General features: G+C 42.5%; 1 protein-coding gene across 2 annotated transcripts in view; it reads right to left on the bottom strand.

Annotated features, from left to right (window-relative positions):
* Positions 1-20,476, bottom strand: part of LOC104927448 (ADAMTS-like protein 3) — a 160,783-nt gene that overhangs the window by 133,500 nt on the left and 6,807 nt on the right. For both annotated transcript variants that reach the window (XM_027282921.1, XM_019259436.2), the window contains exon 3: positions 3,644-3,763. In XM_027282921.1, coding sequence (XP_027138722.1) covers positions 3,644-3,763 — 120 coding nt within the window. The remainder of the gene's footprint in view (positions 1-3,643; positions 3,764-20,476) is intronic.

The raw sequence follows: 20,476 nt of genomic DNA, 5'->3' as shown, positions 1-20,476 counted from the left end.
CATTAAATAAGGCATAGAAAAACATAAATGTATCCAAAATAAACTATGGATCCAGCTGCTCTGCAAGTTCTATATATTTATAGAACAAAATAAATATAATAATAAGCATAAGCATCAGTAAGCAATAAGCATCTTCTTGAAACCCTCACCCTCGACTGTAATAATGGGTTGCATATCTTTAGCTAAGAAATATCCAATGGCAGCTGTTAGGCCCCGTTTACACGTACACAGGTATTTTAAAAAACGGAGACATTTCCCTTTGTTTGTACCGATCTTTTACACGCAAATGGTGACTTCGCCTCTGAAAACGAATCAAGTTTTAGGCAGCTGATGCCAAAAGTGCGACCAATGTTTACCTTTTGCTATGACGATGATCATGGAAGCAGCCGCCCATAGGCTTGGCGTAGTTATGATGGCGCTCGATGGTGTATTCATGCGGGTTGATGTAAACAAAAACTTTTTTGAAAAAGATGCTATGTGCACGATGTTATTTTGGAAAACAGAGGGAGGGAAATATTCCTTTCTCAACATACCCGGCTATGTGTAAACGTAGCCTAATGTCTTGTGCCTCTCCGAACTTGTCGGATAAGGAGTCGCATTAAACAATGTGTCTGTGATCGATGACTGAGTTTGCGTTGACGTCTTGCTGGTTGTGGCACTGGCTTTGTCTTTTTGTTTCTTTATTAATTCGCCGTGAGTGACTGTGCTTTTGTTTGAGATGGTTGAATAAATTTGTAGTGTTACCAAGAGGAGCAGCTATTACCTTGTAGCAAATCTTGCACATTATGTGCTGCTGCTTCTCGTCGGATTCTTCTCCTTCGCTTTCAATCTCACTCACTGTTTTTGAACACCAAACGACACACCTCCTTACTCTTCAGCTGCGTGAGGGAGTATGGGCCATCCTGTTAGTCAGCATGAAGTGGAAAATAAATCGTTTAAACTCAATTATATGATTTTTGAGATCGTTTGACAACAAAATCGAAATTGTGATCAAAATTCGATTAATTGCACAGGGACTAACATATCCGAAGTGCTAAAGGAGGCCATGGCGGAATGGCAGCTGGAAAGGCAACAACAAAGTATCGCTGTAGTCACCAACAATGCGAGAAACATGGATGTGGCAGTGAGGGAAGACGGGCTGGCACCTGTGACAGCCCCAGGCCTGGATTCTGCGTACAGCATATTGTTGTGTTTGTATCTTGGGGGTTGGAGGTTGGAGGTCCTGTTATTAAGGTGCACCTGGCCAGCGCTCCCAGTCAGGCCTATTTAACCCCGCCTCGTCAGACGCCAGCTCTCTCTCTTCGTTGAGTTTGGCACATCTCCTATTTTGTTGCGGCCCACGAGCCGGTGGTAACACACCGCACATCAAGTTTTTCGCCCACACATTTAAATTTAGCCACCCAGGCTGGTTTGAGTGTGCCACACGTCGCGTGCTTGCTTGGTCGGATCCGGGGGATTGTGAACTTCTTCCACAGGAGCCCGACGGCCACTGCTGTGTTGGCTGCAAAGCAAAAACTACTGTTCGGCTCGGACATCACTGAGCACAAGCTAATTGTGGACGTTACCACACGCTGGAATAGCAGCCTGGACATGTTGGAAAGATATCTCGACCTGCAACCGGCTGTGGCTGCTGCTTTGCTTAGCCCAGAAGTCCGTCACAACACCCACGAAATCGACACACTGGACAACTTGGACATCCGTGATCCCGAGGACATCATGAAACTTCTCAAACCTTTGAAGACAGTCACCACCGTGCTAAGTGATGAACAAAACCCAACAGTGTCTCTAATCGTGCCCTTAAAGCACACGATTGAACAGAGCATGTTGCCTGTGGAGGAGGACTCCACCACAGTGAGCATGATGAAGAAAGCTATCTTCAATAATTTGTGAGACAGATACACTGGGCCTGGGGACAACCATCTGCTGGACTGCACTCCGTTAGACCCCAGATTCCACTCTCTGCCTCATCTTTCCAAAGATCAGCGCCAGGATGTGTTCCAGAGGGTGAAGAAGAAAGTTCTTGTCTTGCTGTTTACAGACCAATTCCCCTATGGAGGAAACTGGAGGTGTATCAGACACCGGTGCCTCTACACATGCAGCAGAGCTGCCTGCTGACCAGGCAGACATGGTGGATGCAGACCTTCAACAACCACGCCTCAAGAAGACTGCATTGGAAGATCTCCTAGAAGGGACTTATACAGAAAGTGTAGGGGCAGCACAGACCAATCACATGTGTGGGATTGAGGCAGATATTGTCAGGTACAGAAGTGAACTGTCTATTTCCCTCACAAGCTGCCCACTCAAATGGTGGAAGGAGAACAGTAGGTTTTACCCACTGCTTTCACCTCTAGCAAAGGCTCACCTCACCACACAACAACCTCTGTCCCTAGAGAAAGGCTCTTTTCGACTGCAGGGGATGTTGTAACCTCACAGAGATCTCAACTTCGGCTTAAAAATGTTGACATGTTGATTTTCCTCAAGAGAAACCTGAAAGTTTCAGGCTACACAAGCCAGTCTTAGTTTATTTGAAGAGATGTTATGTTTTGATGTTATTATTTTGATGTGGGATTTGTTTTTAAAAACCCAGTTATTCTTTGTTATTTAAGTAAATAACTGCTTCAGATGCACTTTATAAGACATAAAAACAGTGTTTAACAGTGTTTCTGTAAAGAAAGGACCTCTTTTTTTGGTCAAGATTTTATATTCTTTTGTTATTTAAGATTGAATTACACCAGTTTACTGGTGAGATTGTTTTCTCAAAAAAGGAGATATGTATTTTGTTGTTTAAGATGCACTTTAAGTTGCACTTCATAAGAACACAAACTGTTTGAGAGAAGATTTTTTCCTAAAAATAAAAAGAATTTTATTTGGTCATAATTTGTCTGTAGCTCATTTTGATTAAAAAAAATCGTGAGAAAATCTAATCGTGAACAAAAAAATCGAGTCGTGAGTTGAGTGTCGTGTTACATCCCTACAGATCAGTCTTTACTTCTAATGTTACTGATGCCAGCAGCATCTACGCTAACCTCTTTAGCATCCTGCTTTTCTGCATGTCTTTCAAATGTTCAAAAGTTCACAGATGGCAGGAGGTCAGTGTCTGTCCACAGCCATTATCCTACAGACTACCAATCACACATCAGAGAAGGCGATGAAGGCCAGGTGACATCAGTGTTCCCATCAGTGTTCCCTCTCTGGACCTGCTTTCTGCGTGAAACCATGGTAAATGGACTGTACTTATATAGCGCCTTTCTAGTCTTCCGACCACTCAAAGCTCTTTACACTACATATCTCATTCACCCCATTCACACACATTCATACACTGATGGCATTGGCTACCATGCAAGGTGCCAACTGCTCATCAGTTTGTGGAGCTAACCATTCATACACATTCATACACCGATGGCACAGCCTTCAGGAGCAATTTGGGGTTCAGTGTCTTGCCCAAGGACACTTCGACATGCAGACCGCAGGAGCCGGGGATCGAACCGCCGATCATCTGATTAGTGGACGACCCGCTCTGCCTGTGAGCCACAGCCGCCACAAAGCATCAGCAAACAAAGTCAAGAAGCAACTGAGAAGCATTTAGCTTTTGCAAACCCGGCTGAGCCGCACTGATCCAGCAGCAGCAGAGAGTGTGACTGACCTGGTCGTCGTATCTGTAGGTTAGAAACTGATCCTCTGTGGCATCCTCCATGAAGCTGCCCTGAGGTGAGAGGGCGAACTCTGGCACGAACACTGCACTCTGGGGCTGACTCTCTGCACACTGGCAACACACACACACACACACAGAATCAGTACATGGAAATGATAGAAAGTTCAGATTGTGATCATCCCCCAAATTTGGAAGAATTCAGCACACACTAACACACACAGATAAATGGCAGGGTGAACAGTGGATAATAAATCTGATCTCAGTCTCTCCCAGGTTCATTTAGTGAGCTCAAAGCTGTTCTCCAAACAGAGGGTACCCCACCCCCTCCCTCCACCCCTGCCCAGACCCACTGCTGATTCTTCATACACTCTGCTCCACTTTAATACTTTCTATTCATCTCTCTGTGATTTATACACAACACTCAGCGAGCTCCAAGGGGAAGACTGATTGTCGGGCTAACAGGGTTTCAGACTGTGCTGCACACTGAGGCTGGATAGGAATAACTGGCATCTGGCATTTGGAGGGCTCCCCAGAGAGAGAGACAGAGAGACACTGTGTCAGTGTGTGTGTGTGTGTGTGTGTGTGTGTGTGTGTGTGTGTCTGAAGGCCACTTGAATTGTGTGTGAGAGAGATGATCTACCATTAAGATTAGTGGGAGTGGTGTCTTCTGCAGGCTTTTAGAGCCACTTAGAGACAGACACAGCAGAAGTGCCACTGGTATGTGTTTCTCTGAGGAGCGTCTGAGGACTGGCACACTTCCATCACTTACTCACCTCTTCACTCTTTAGCTCTCTCCCTCTCTTTACTGAGCACATGAGCACAACTAAGTGCATTGTTTTGTCAAAGCAGGTTGCACAAGTTTTAAAATGGAAGTATAATAATTCAGAATAGAACTGCCGCCATTATACAACACTTACTACATGATCTGAAGAAGAAACAACGTGGCTCGGTTCCTTCACTGGGGATCTGTGTTCATTGAACTAGATTTCCTGTGACGTTCAGGAATGGCGTTTTTTTAGGCAGTTAGCACTGCAGAAGAGAAGCAAGAAGCTAAATGGACTCTTCTTACACAGCTCCTTTCTAGTCTTCTGACCACACACTGCACATAAACAGAATACATGCATAAGTGGCCTAAACATTGTTTTTGGAGTGTGTTTCAATGACACTCCATTAAAAATCAGCAGGCTGAATATTTAGTTGTGGTAATTCTTTTGGCCTCTTATGCATTTCAGTTACATAGAAAATGTCCATCCATTTGAATTACATAGGTTTAATATAAATAAACTAACAGGCTTAATGTGTAGCAATAATAATATTTATGTAATAGTACTAATAAACTCAAAATGACTGCATTCATTTTCTCTGTTGTCTTTATTAATATTGAATACATAAACATAAACCTGGTTACTACTACACTACTGTGTAGTGGAAGCACATTGAGTTAATTAGTACTGTTACATAAATCTTATTACTTGCTTCACATTAAGTTTGTTAGTTCATATATATGAAACCTATCTGATTCAAATGGATGGAAATTTTCTATGTAACTGAAATACATAAGACCTGAATTTTGAGTTTTTTTGAGTGTACATTAAAGGACAGAAGAACATGTTCATTTTCATTTTCAACAAACAACAGTTCAGTCAATGTAAAGTTGACAGGGTGAGCTCGATGTAATCGTTTCTCGTGTTCACCTTTTCAGTGTGGGTGATGGCTGCTTTACAGTCTTTACAGTCAGTCACATTGTTCTCATTGTCTCATTTTATTTGCCTACTCACGTACAACTGCTATGTCACCATGGACAGGCTCACCATGTAACCCCCATGCTGAAAACTCCTGAGTCAGAAGATTCAGTGCAGGACAACAGAACTTCAGTCAACCAGCTCTTATGAAAACACTTTGCTAATAGATGATGGGGAGGTGTCATTGACCACTTGGAAAAAATAGATAAATGCCGTCATCTCTGACCACCTCCAGGTTATTTCAATAGCTGATAGCTCATTGTGTGAGAAAATCTGAGCAGTTTGTTCTGATAATCAAGGTCAGTATGAACAGAATCAGTGCGATGACACTGAAATCATGTCTGAAAGGGGAGGACTAGGCCACACACACACACACACACACACACACACTGTCAGAAAGTCAGCTTGTCCTGCTGTGAAGTTACTGAGTCGTAGCCCTGCAGTGGGGCATAGAGCAGCTCCCCTAATTGAGTTTACACTCCAGTGGAAGGACAGTGTGTCAGGACGGCCTTCAGAATGCCAGCACCCAGCAGCAGCTGGCTCACCCCGGATCACTGGCTTACTTCAGAGGAGCCAGCACTGAGATAATAATAATACAAAGAGGGCAACCCCCATTCAAACAGACAACATACTGTATACCAGAGGAGGCAGCTGTGACAGTGTGTGCAGGATTACTTGTTAAAGCTATTAGTGAAACTCCTGTGCAGGTTTGTTCACATCAACACAGACTGAATGTACAATCAGTTCAGGTCCAGTGGCTGAACGCGAATACGTTACCAGGTCTGAAACGTCTTCCACTTCAGGTCCAATACATGCATCAAATCACTGATGAGGATCAGCAGCTGATTGGAGAATGATTGATTTTAAATCAGGTTTATTTAGGCTGCACTCAGAGCCTAAACACAGCATACTTCTTTCCTCATCTGTGTTGTTCCTCTGTCCTGTTTGAAAACTGTGTAGCACGACTTTAAAGTTGGACTCAACAGACTGCTGTCACCCTGATCATCAGACTAACAACTATCAACTAATAGCCTGACACCGTGTACATGTTAGCTGATTTCCTGTTGGATATATTGGATAACCAATCAGTTGTGTGTGACAGTCCTTTTTGTGGGTTTGCTGTCAGTACACAGGTGATTTAACAAGCTGCTTAGATCAAGCAGAGAGACTGGCTTTATTATTACACTGCCCTTGGCTTCACGTCTTCCTGCTAACATGAGACGTGCTAACACAATGACAAGGATAAGAGCTATGAATGGAAAGTGTTGTGATGCTGGCTGCACAGATCAGCACAGATCTCAACACCGGCTCACTCCCTCTGATGTCACGAGAGCTGAATGAAAAAATGATTTCTGTGTGTGACACCCTTGTGACCCTAATTAGACATTAAAAGTCAGAATATCTCTGCCGCTTCAATTTGACTCTATAACATGTAGCATTAAAATGTCAGAAAACACTCATTGTTATATGTTTTATTAAGTTGTGTAATTATGTACATTACTCCAAATGTCCCCTAACAATATTCAAACCCAGAGAAATTAATTTTTGAATGCTTTCACAGTGTGTTTGACAGACTTTCCTTGCTTGTTTTTAGATACTGTAACTTCCAGGTGAACAGGGGACACACCAGAGACTGAGGAAAGGAAGATTATGAATGTGACTGAATGGAACATGAATAAAACTTTAATATTACCTTGTCTGTGATCAATTTGTGTCATGTCAGAAAGATTTTCATTGCATGCCAACACTGTGTAAAAATTTGTAATTAGTGTTCCCAGTGTCAGAGTGTAATCCCACTGTGGTAAATATGTTCAGCTGTACTCGAGTATTTGTTCTGACTACATTACTTATGATCAAAAACATCAACCAGGTCCCCAGCAGCAGCCACAGCAGCAGCTAATATCACTGACTAGTCCAACAGCAGTCAGCCCAGCTCGGCGTCTGTCTTTCAGCCTTTTATTTCACCAAGCTCTCACCAACCACTAAAAGTCAGTCCCACATTTACTCTTGTCCGGCAGCTTCTTGCTTGCTCACTCTCTTCTTTTCTCTTTTTAGCTTCCTCCATCAACGTCCTCTTCACTCTCTTCTCCTCTGCATTATGTCTATAGAGGCTGCTGAGCCCGGTTACATTGCCCGCTCATCCAACTCCAGTTCGGGCACAACATCAGCTTCGCTAACCGTCTGCATATCACCAAACACATGTGGTACAAACACTAACACTTCCCCAGTGCTCTGAGCTCACAGTTTGGGCAGCCCAGCTAACAAACTGAGCTAACTTGAACTAACAGCAGCTACAGTTGGCAGCAGTTTACTTCACTGTCCATCAGGAAAATCACAGAGAGTTGAGGCGGAGCAGCAGGATGACATCAGAGGGAAACCAGAAAACATTTTTTCCATAAAATATGATCCAGTTTCACCAGAATCAGTGAAATAGTTGGTGGTGTGTGAGAGTGCCACCATTCACCTGATTACAAGGCAGTGTAGCATCAAACTGATTTAAAATATGTTATTTAAAATATGTATTTGACAAGAGAGACCGTCTAGTGGCAGAAATTATATACTGTACACTTAAAATATGTGTTAGATCTCCAAAGCGCAATACATCTAAATTAACCATGTACACAATGCACACTTACTCACTTTAAAATGGTTTGTGCATTTCTCTGATAGTCACACAATCTATTCTGTCCTTTATCCAAACCAGCCTACAAGTCGGACTACTGTAAGATAATCGCTTCTTATTATAGAGGCTGAAAGAGTGAGATGAAAGGGTCTCGTCAGGTCTAATTATACAGGATCTATTTTGACCCTGAATACTCAGTCCACCACTGGACATTACAGGCTGACTTCTGTCTTTATTAGAATGATTTCATGGACTTGTGTTGTATTCTATATACAGCTGATGGTTAGAATGCCAGAATATTTTCAGCCACCTACTATGTTACCTATGGTACCTGCTACTACTATGCTGAGTCCTACAAGTGAAGACTGTGTGTGCTTTAATAAGGTATATATACATGTATGTAGTGAGTAAAACAGGCACAAACAGGCATTCTGTCAATGTTCAGGCCAGCTGCTTCCCTTGGATGCAGTGTGTGTGTGTGTGTGTGTATGTGTGTGTGTGTGTGTGTGTGCGTGTGTGTGTATCTGTTTGTGCTGAGGAAATAAAGAGTGAAGAGAGCTTTTGTTAACAGGTGATGATACCGTGAAACCCAAACTCTGGAGTGATACAGCCATGGTGTTTAGTTACACAAGCAGGAGGCAGAGCTGTTCTCATAGCAGAGAGAGAATGCTACATACTGACTTCAGTTGGCAAAAGGAACTCAACTGTTGGGGCCAAGAAACATTTTAATGTAAAAAAAAACGAAACAACTAAAAAAAAGGTGAGAGGATGTGTCTGAAAACTCGTCAAAAGCTTCCTGCAGTTATGTGTTGATATAATTGTACAGTTGTTCTGTTATTGGTATGCATTGAATATAATATATGTAATATAATATCTATAAAATATAGTCAGTTAACTCAATGATCCTTTAAGGAAAAAGGTTGGGAACTACGGCTATAGTGATCATTACACTACATATAAACAACATACTATACTTGGCTATTAGTCTATGTATCTAATATGAAAAACACAGACGTTTTGTTGTGATGATGACACAAAATGAATATCTGTTATTTGTTTTCTGAATAATCACCAGAAGCCCTGAAACACTGGAAATTTCCCCCAAAGGTCATCAGACAATGATTATTTTTCTTTTATTGTGTTGTGTATTTTTTCTTATTGTTGTTGTGCTCGGCGTCTGTCTTTCAGCCTCTTATTTCACCAAGCTCTCACCAACCACTAAAAGTCAGTCCCACATTTACTCTTGTCCGGCGGCTTCTTGCTCGCTCACTCGCTGCTTTTTTTCCTCTTAGCTTCCTCCGTCAGCGTCCTCTTCAGTCTCTTCTCTTCAGGCATGACATCAGCTTTGCTATCCATCTGCATATCACCAAACGCATGTGGTACAAACACTAACACTCCCCTGGTGCTCTGAGCTCACAGTCTGGGCGGCCCAGCAACAAACTGAGCTAACTTGAACTAACAGCAGCTACAGTTGGTAGCAGTTTACTTCACTGTCCATCAGGAAACTGTAAATAACAGAGAGTTGAGGCGGAGCAGCCAGACGGCAAAATAAGAATTTCATTGCACAAACCATGTGTTTTTACTTGCAAAGGACAATAAATCTCTTGAATCTTGAATCTGAATCTGCAGCCAGTGGGTTCTGGGCTTGGTGTCTGATGTGACGTACATTAACAGAAACAATGCCTTTTGAAAGATTCTTTGAAATCCAGAACATCTGGACTGAGACTCATCTGTAGGAATCTGATTGGAATCACATTTCAAATCTCTAAATCTGATTTGGGTTTTTCTGCTGTGTGGACCTTCTGAAAGTATTCATGATATGCCAAAAAATGACGTACTCTCATGTCATTTCAGATCCTGCCACTCCCTCCTGCCCTTCCCAATAACCATTTATTGCCATTCCCCATCATCTGCCCTCCTCTGCCTATATACTTGCCCTACAGTATACAGTATATAAAAGTTGATTGTCATTCATTCTCTGCCAGATATAGTGCATCCGCCTTAGCTTTCCAGCTATCTGCCCTGCCTGTCTGCCAGCATGTTCTCTTGCTGGCCTTAGCCTGACCCCTTTTCAAGAAGTTTGCCTGTTTTTATTCGCCTGCCTGGTTTGTCTGCTTCTTTTGGAGTAAACAAGCAAATGTGAACTTCTATTATTCTGTCAAATTTGTGCATCTGGGTTCAGACTTGTTTCTATGGCTGAGCCTTTACATGAAATGTGAGTTCAATGCTTGTAACTCAAATTCTTACATGTCTCTACTGTTTGTGTTTGTGCGTCCAAACTGTTGTCATGTGCATGTGGTTTTGTTTCTCACCGTTTCATTGTGTCTACACCATCTCTTGCACTGGAAATGTAATGTAACACAGCTTGCCACTTTAGCTAATTAAGCCATACATGAAGATATGAGAACCCTAGAGAACACCATAAATAGAACACAGGGGAGAGCGGGTGCTGGAGAAATGTAGGATTAATCGAGGCCAAGTTGGCCCTCACTCTCTCATTGTGATCCACTTTAAGTGAGAACCAAACCTTCTGGAACATCTTATCAGACTGACATTGCAGGTCAGAGGAATGCTGAGTGGTCTGACTGAATACAGAGCAGGTTAATGCAGCCTTACACTCCTGTGGGACTAACAGTCACCGCGATGAGGCGAATGAAAGCAAAGGCTTGTTCAACTGCTCTGAAATCATCAAGATGTCATGACTGAGAGTTTCTGGAGCGTTCCTCTGCTCTTGATCAGAATTTCTTGATCAGAACGTCTCAGTGACACATGTGAGAGCAAGTTACATCATAGCATAGACACCAACAAAAATCAACATGACGTTTAGACTGTGTATGAACGGATGTGACTAAAACTCCATTATACTTAACTATTGTATGATGTGTCATCTGCATCAAAAAGTCTGTGCTGTAGTGCTATGGCATTAAAATCAAAGTGAAATTATAATTTTTAAAGAATTTTATTTGGTGTTTATTGTTGTTGTTGGCTGATAGGTGACAACAGAACATGGCGGTCCACCATGAGCTGGGTTCTGCACGAGGATTCTGCCTATTAAAGTGTTTCCTCAACACTGTCACCAAGGGTTTACCCATGGTGGGACTACAAATAAAAATAAAAATAAACATAGTTTTCTTATTGTATATATGCACAGGTTCACTTCTTAACACAGTTATATATTTTATTTCTATGCAAATGTTTAAAATTTTAGCACAGGTTTTAATTTAAATTTAGATTTATCTCAGGTTAATTTTAACGTATGGCTACAATCAATTAAGTATCTATCTATCTATCTATCTATCTATCTATCTATCTATCTATCTATCTGTCTGTCTGTCTGTCTGTCTGTCTGTCTGTCTGTCTGTCTGTCTATTTTTTTCTTTCATTTGATCATGTTAGATTTAAAAAAAAAAGAAGGCCTTGTTCGATTTTTTTATACATTTCAGGAAATGTGAAAAGCAATTGTGAGAAATGATGAAGTAATACTATTACTGCCAAATGAAACAAGTGTGTAATCCACACCCAGGAGTCAAAACAGGCATAGATGTTAGTGATGTGGATTTATGTGGAAAGAACACCATACTGTAAATCAGGCACGCTTCATGCAGCACACAGTGACATTCCCCTCCATTACTCAAATGACAGCTCTTCCGGTCATCAGCACAGCGCTGATGGATAGATGTCAGGAAAGGTTCTCCAATGACAGCACACTGCATCGAGATTTGCAGTCCAAATAGAAGTACGTTTAAGGAGTGTCACCCATCGCATGGAGTTATAGAGAGGTCTGAGGTGAGGTCTTCATGAGAGAGGGCTGAACAGCTTTTAGGGCTCCTCATAGACAACAAACAGCTCAGGGAAAATAGAGGTCAGCAGCACGAGGGTGGGGAGGGGGTTCTAAAAAATAGTGAGATGGAAGAAGAGAGAGAGAGAGAGAGAGAGAGAGAGAGAGAGAGAGAGAGAGAGAGAGCAGAGGAATAAATAGACAGATGAGACGATGAGGAAGAGGGGAGATTCAAGCCAGCTGATTGGCAGAGCCCCAGAGTAGAGAAGAAACACAGCTGACGGCTTGGAGTGAATAGCCACACTGTCCATGTGTATGAATAAGCTTTTCAGCCCACTCTATCTACACACACACACACACACACACACACACACCCATGCGGACACGCACATGTATGAAGCATGTATGCAGTAAGGGGAGGGGTGAAGAGGTGACTGGTGACGACGTGGTTCACTGCAGTTTGTGTGGCGTGTGGAGACAGACATACAGAGATCTTTTGACACCTTTAGCTGAAATACCAGAGCTGACACTCACCCTGAGCTGCTCTTACTTATTCTCAGCCTGATTAGTCCTGTAGGCCTGTGTGGGTGTGAACACACTGTGTAATTGACATCTCTCTCACTCTGCTGTTATCCTTGTTGCACCGGCACGGTTAGGCCAAATTTCACATTTACAGATCATGGTTATAAATACATGTGATCAGCCAAAATAAGTGCAAATGCACATGGACAGGTGTGCCAGGCATCTATGTCCTTAAGTCTAGCATAATAACTGCCTTGAAAATAGTTATAGTTAGTGGTAGTAATAGTTATATAACTCAAGTTATAGCACAAAATCATAAGTGATGTTATCTCATGACACTTTCCATATACAGCAGGTCTAGAACAGAGATACAGGATACAACAAGATACTGAACCCAAAACTGAACCCCCAATGGCTGTGCCATCACTGTATGAATGTGTGTGAATGGGTGAATGAGATACGTACTGTAAAATGCTTTGAGTGGTCGGAAGACTAGAAAGGTGACATATAAGTACAGTCCATTTACCATTTCATTTACCATATGACCAAACAAAGACAAGATAATAATCGTTAATATATAGCTATCACACAGGCAGGCAAGTATAAAGGCCAAATTCCACTGGGCACCGATGCACTGTGGGAATTTTATTCAATGTTTCAAGAAGAAAGAGGTGATGAGGAGGGCTCAAATAATAATAAACCCCAGAACTCCAATCCACCAGAAAGACGTGAAAATATAACCACATTCCAGCCATAATGAATCCACAACTGAATAATAAACATGAACCAAGCTGTGAATAAATAGCTGATAACAGCAGCGGGTTGGGTCCACTCAGCGGGCCATATGGTCAAAATTACATTATTCCAGATGGATATCTTAATCGTTCCTGTCGGTCTGGGTTTCCATTGAAAAAAGCTGCCTCTGAGAGAGTGAAGGACCAGGGGGTGTGATGATTGACACTGAAAGTTTGCTCCTGGCTTCAGTGCTACTGCTGCTGAGGATCTAATGGACTGAAATCTGTCAAAGTTCACTGAAAAATCAACCAAAGTGTTGGCCGTGGCGAGTGTCGCTTAATCCTTTTACACTAGATGGAAATGAAAGTTCCCCAACAACAATATAAAAAAAGAAAATACATTCTGTGCATATAAGACTCACCCAAAGTTCTTGAAGGGGCTCCTTTAATGCAGGGCCACGACCCCATCTCTGATGCACATCAATAATAAGAGCCTTTCCAACAGGCCGGCATTACACACAGTTTTGTTTTTGTTAGCCTTCGCTAACCTGGGATTCCTGGCACACCAGCAGCTTTCGAGGATTTTCTTAATACCACCTGGGTGTACTCTTGTACAATTTAGAGATAACTCCAACTTGAATCCAATTTCGTTCTGTTTTTACAATGCTGAATCTATTCCACCTCTCCCTCACAGTGGGCTATGAAGTGGAGCAGCATCTGTGTTAAAAGTTCAAATCTTTCAACATTTATATCAGTTATGATACAGCAGATTTGAAGACCATGACAAGTCTGACAAAATATAACAGAGATTATCTAAACTAATAGTACTTTGACCATCCAGCAAGCAGTCCATGAACATATTGGCAGCATAATTGATTACATTTTCTCAGTAACTTGGAACTGTTCAAAAGTAGTGGATCATAACCATGTAACTTGATCTTAAAAGATCATGGCGCCAGAAAATAGCTTTTCTTGGTCTGGTGGCATGCTCTTTCTTTGTCTGTCTTTCTCTCTGTGCCCTTTTCCTTCTGGCTGCTCTCTGCAGTTCCTCCACCTCTGTCATCATTTCTACACACAATGGCAACAGCAAACCGCATTCCTCGAAGCCATACCTCATAGCTCGTTGGCATCACAGACAATGCTGTTTTCAGAGGAAGGTGAAAGAAAAGTCTGGTTATTTCTTCCGGTTGTTGTTTGTGACTACGAGGGAAAAAGGAAGCTGGTGTTGTTAAGGGAATCAGGGTGGGGATGCTTGCTGGGGGGGTCTGCAGGGTGGGTGAGGTGGGAAAAGACAGAGCTGGTACTGTAGATGGGCTGTGTTTGAACAGCTGTCCCTGCAGCAAAGCTGGAGGATGACAGGAAGTAGCTGGCACCAGGAAGGCCAGGCCAAAAGGAAACAGATAAACAGGCAGAGGTGGAGGAGTACACTTCTCACTTTGTCACCACCATTAATTTATCCCTCATTTCTTTGCTCCACCTCCTGTTTTGTGCGATAATGCCAACAAACAAGCTTTGTTTTCTTCTTTTGAGGCATTTCCCACCATTTTATTTTTAGTACTGTAAAATATCAGTGACAGGAACAGGGGGTATGTTAGGTCGAATCCAGGAATAAAAAAGTTTGACAAAGACAAAATGAGCCGAGGTTGATGAAAACCGAGCTCTAAATCTTGCAGCACGCCTAGCAAAACACCCAGACAATAAAGGGCAATCAGGCGTGATTCTGATCCCACATCTGCTTGTGATAATCCACGCAAGTAGCCAAGCGTGCACCCTAACCCTCCACCACTACCACTACCATCCACATCTCGTCTACACCCAATCACCCCCTTTTGTCTACTGTACCCACAACATTCCTTCACTTCTCAATTTACTACAAAGTTTTATAGAAACATATCCCGAGATAAAGTTTGCTCATTCTTTACCAACAGATAGGGCTGATACAGACTGATTTAGCTACCTGCAGAGAGACATTGCTGACAGACCCCTGTAACAATGAATTCAATGATATCTTATTAAATAGATTAGTGTGTGTAATGACTGATTTAAATGTTACTGGTTTTAGCATTCAGTCCATTTCCAGGAAACACAGAGTAGACCTCTTTTACAGCTCCAGGGAAAAGTTGTTGTAGTTAACTTCAGTGCTGACCACCACCATCACCATACTCTGCTACGCTGCTGGTACTGTCAACAAAACTATGCGTGGTTCCTCAGGAACATTGATTTTCTGTCAAACTGTAACTCTTATTGGACGTTCACTGTTAGATTTTAGGTTTGCCTCTCTGGGCTGAGCCACACTCAACCTCTGCACTCACCACCACATCACATCATGGTGTCACTCTGCTTTTTTTAACAGTATTTTTATAAAATTTGTGTCCACATGATCAACCTGTCATCTTTTCTTCTTTGCCCACCATTTCATCTTTGAATGCTCACAGCTGCATTTCTACGACATTGGAGTCATTTTGTCTGAAATAGACTTAAAAACATCACTTAAAACTAGGTGGAACAATGATCACTTGACTTATGAAATGAACACACACAACTAAAACCTTCATACTACTTGGTGGTATTATAAAGGAATGGACTTACCAAACATACCCACATGACTTGGTGACATGACATTAAGTCAGTAATAAAGGGTAGCATGATGGTGCAGTGGTTAGCATTGTCTCCTGACTCTAAATTGGCTATAGTAAGTGGTTGTTTGTCTCTATGGGCCCTGTGTTGAATGGTAAATGGACTGTACTCATATAACATCTTTCTAGTCTTCTGACCACTCAAAGCTCTTTACACTACATATCTCATTCACCCATTCACACACATTCACACACTGATGACGAGGTCTTTAGAAGCACTTTGGGGTTCAGTATCTTGCCCAAGGACACTTCGATATGCAGACTGGAGGAGCCTCTCAGCCAAAGGTCGGCTGGGATAGGCTCCAGTGGAAGTTTACTAGTTTAGGACTGTGTATTCCCGCACTGTTTAGGTCAGAAAGTTGCAGGATATCGAACTTTGCAGATGATGCGTGCATATATTTTTCTGGCTGTTGTAACTTTGATCCAAACAGCTGATCTGCAGTGTCATAACAAGAATTCCACCCAGAGGATGGCCGGTTCAAGTCCAGCATGGACCAAAATATGGAGGATGGACTGGTTACTGGAGAGGTGCCAGTTCACCTCCTGGGCACTGCCAAGGTGCCCTTGAGCAAGTTAACAAACCCCTAACTGCTCCCAGGGTGCCGCTACGTGGCTGCTCACTCCACCATGTCTCCACATTTCTATTTGTGTGTGTGTGTGTATGTGTGGTTGTATTTTGTGTTTATATATTTAAACTTGAGTGTAAAAATAATTTTCTCATGGAGGGATCAACAATAATAATACAAGTGAATATGCTGATCATGGCAATTCCACCGAAATGACTTCCACGTTCCCCATTTGAACTGTTTGAAGTCCTTAGTCAGTTTTTATGGGTGAAAAGGTTAGTTTGGAGCACTAAATGTATACTTAAAGACTGATGCAGATAATGCAGTTCACATTTGAAGCATGCATATGTAGAGTTGGAAATGTCTTAATTTGGTGATGCCCATTGGCATACCCAAAAGACACAATGGCTGACAGACAGCAGTACATAACTAACAATGTGAATAATTTATATAAAGACAGTGTAATTAGGCCTACATAAAATATTAAGGGCTTATAAGGGCTTGGATTAGCAGACTGACCCAAAATTACACAACAGCCTCTGTGCTGTCCAATAACTCCATGGCTTGTGGATTATCTCTCACTAAATGCATATTTATTTAAGTGTGGACCTCATACATCAATCAAACTTTATTAATTACACATCAGAACTCTGCAGCTGTGCGCTCAGACACTGCAAGCAGCAGGGTTACACTACCATGTGAACTCACTCTGTGAAACCTTTTTAGAAAACTTTCCCATGTGTCAATGTTTTTCTCTTCATTCACAATTAAAATGAAATATAGAAGCAGATGGTGCAAGAGCTCCGCAGTAATAATCAGTGGGGATAGTCAGCAAAGGGACAAATTAATTAAGATATGTGCTGACGAGTATTCTTGCTTTCTCTACCATCAGTTGAGTTTGTACAGCTAGCCCCTCAGACTGATCCACATCACTCAAAATTGGAGGATTTACTTGTCACACTTTTATTTCTCAATTTGTGCCATGGAATGTGTGGGTGTCATTACACTCCAGGTTTTGACCACAGGTCTCAGGCTGAGCCACTGGCCGCAGCATGGATGGGTCTACTAACCCGTGGGTTCTGGTTTCAGAGATGACTTAACAGTCACAGTGATGTCACAGTCACAGGGGTGATTTGGTTGGCCAGCCTTGTTACAAAGCTTGTCACTACTTCCTGGAGTGGAACATGTCCCAGTCTCCTTAACTCAGTGAGACCTGTACCATAGCCTTTAACAGGGCAGTCCAATGCATGACCTGTCTCACCACCACAACTTCCCATAGCATTTGTTGATATTCTAGTATGAGGAAGATGGCGACAGTGATATGACTTAACAAATAGCTTGTAACACACTTTGAAAGGGAATAACAAAGGTCCTACCCTTCTGGTGGGAAGTTTGGTAGTTTTTTGTTTTTTATGGTTCACCTTGTCAAAATCTTCAGTCATGAAAAAGGACAGTGTCCGGGTGCTAGCACACCATGCTGCTTCTTCCACGCTGTGTCTGTGTCGGCATCTGCCTGTGGTGGTATTCATACAATGGAAACAACGACCAAAGTCAACTCCAGAGAAGGGCAGAATGGATGGCATGAGATAGTTGGATGCTCAAAGACAGGTGAGCGGGAGCAGAAGACAGGGATTACACCAATTATTGTTCATCATGAGACACATTCCACTACCCTCAGGCAACAGAGAAATACTCCAATGGTTGCACAGCTTGATCCGGCGAACCTGGTGAGTGAGCCATGTCCCAGTTTTAAAACGGATGCCACGGTCTTCCATGTCCCGTTGGGATCTGATTCTTCATCCTGCTCTCCAAGGACTGGACGCACGTGTGGAGAATACTGAGTTGTGGTGGACTGAACGCAAGCTCAGCTGGATGTTTTTTCTTTCGCCTTCACATTGTTTGTACTTTAAGTGTCTCAGAATCTCTACACTGAAATACTGTGCTGAGTCAGATCTAAAGTTCAGGATCTAATTATTGCCAAGAGAACTGGTGGATAACTGAGCAAAAGCAAAAACACTTCTTGTGAAGTTGCCACAGCAGCATGTGGATACAGCAGCTTAATTTTTTAATGTTCAATTATGTCAACTTTACTCTGCTTAAGAATGGAAGAATACCACAAATGCACACATATACTGAATATGCACACATCACACATAGCACAACCTATGCCTTTTGTGAGGGTAGAGTAAGATCAGAGGCCTGTGTGTGTGTGTGTGTGTGTGTGTGTGTGTGTGTGTGTGTGTGTGTGTGTGTGTGTGTTTCTAATTGGAAGGCAGGATGAACAGCATCACTGGAAACACCTGTCTAACCCCCTCACTCTGCTGCTGTCTTTTCATCCAGCCTCTGTTCCTTCCCTCTGAAGGGCTGAACATGCTTAGCTCATGTCGACACGGATCATGTTAGGGAGACGGTGTGAAGATGAACAAGCTGATGAAGGTTAAAGAGCAGTACATGAGGACAGGGGAGCTGCAGGTCCATTCAGTATTTACACAGACACTTCCACAAGCTCAAACCCGGACAGAAATACTGTGTAATGCCTGTTTACGACTGTCATTGTTTGTTTAGTTCGGGTTCGACCTCCTGTACAAACTCAGAACCCAACATTTATCATCTGATGACCTGATCTGATCTATCATTTTCTGCACCTCCAGCCTTTTGTGAGCAAGTGTTTACTTTGAACTGTGTATCTTTCTGCTGTATGCATGGCTTCATGAATACATCAGGTGACCTATTCAAAAAAAAGAGAACAACAGTGAGTGCTAGGTAGCACTAGCTAGCATACCCTCGGTGGAAAGACAGGCGATCCCTGAAAAGCTTTGGACAGCTTTTTACTTGTGAGAGAGGACAGGAGTGAGGGCTGATGTGTCGGCGCCCTGTCGGTGAGAGAGAGGAGGATGCTGGCAGGGCTGGTGTCCATCATGAGCAGCTCCTCTCACCTCCTACATGAGACTGCAGTGGGCTTGCAACAGACTGATACTCCCACCATGTAAGAAGGAGCTGCTACAGGTGCTTTGTTCCTGCAGCTGTCGGACTCTTTAGCACCAGCATGACTTTTTCTGTATTTCTTATATGTGAATCATTTATTATCAACCTTGTGTATATGAGCTACTTTGACAGATGAATCTCCCCGGTGGGGGAGCATTAAAATCTATCTTTATTTTATCTTACCCTCTGAGGGAGGGTAACTGGCAGAGGCCAGTGTTTTGGGGCTTTTGGTGTAGCCAGTGGATATCATATGAAAGGATAATGGATAACCAGGCTAAGATTCCCTTTGCAGTCCAATTAATTATCAACTTGAAATGATAGTTATCAACCTATTAATGCATATGATGCAGAAACATTTCCAGAAAAGCTAAATCATCACCACACGACAGAACCACACGACAGCTGATTTACCTGCATACAACCAAAGCCCAATCAAACATGATTGGTCAGTCTCACTCAGCCTACAAACAGAAACCAGAATGTTTCCGATGCTAGAATGTTGGTCCCTTGCCTACAGATTCTGCATTCATATGCAGATATGTGTTTATAGAGATTACCGCCTGTTTATCACGATCTGCCTCTTCTGTCTTTGCAAAGTTTACCTCAAAATGAAAAGAGCTTTCCAGATTCCTGCTTTGAAGCCCACCCAGACAACATTAAAAGCACTCAATGGATTCTCAGCATTAGAGGAAATGTTGCCTTCTGTTTTAAAGGTGCAACAGAGTGATTAAAACCAATTAGACCTAATTATGAAATGACCATACACCACCAGGTTGAAGAGGATGAGGAATGAAGACACTGAGGGACGCATGGCCCCCTGCAAGGCAGGGAGGGAAATTGGCTCACAGCAGCTGAGCTCCATGCTGACCTGTGAAAGAGGATTTAGGCAGCACTGCCTCCAGTAAAGCATGTTTTCTTTTTTAACAGCCCGATTATGGAATAACATACCACCATTAAGTGTAGGTCTCTCAAGGCGGGCTCTCAGTAAACATTGTTTTTCATTATTCCACACGTATTACATCACGAACTGTAGAGATTTGCACAATACAGACATCATTCTAGATGTTTCACCACCACACAGCATCACGAGCAATACATTTGTGCATCTTATTATATACCCTGAGCTAAAACCACCATGTGCTTGACTGTAGTTATGCTGCTGCACTTATAAAGGAACAATATGTTGGTAATGTTCCACTCACCGCTCCCTACCTCATTTCTTTATTGTAAATACGGCT

Source organism: Larimichthys crocea, chromosome X (assembly GCF_000972845.2).
Source record: "Larimichthys crocea isolate SSNF chromosome X, L_crocea_2.0, whole genome shotgun sequence".
NCBI lineage: Eukaryota > Metazoa > Chordata > Actinopteri > Sciaenidae > Larimichthys > Larimichthys crocea.
Note: the sequence above shows the minus strand (reverse complement) of the source record. Positions and strands in the feature narration are given on the sequence as shown.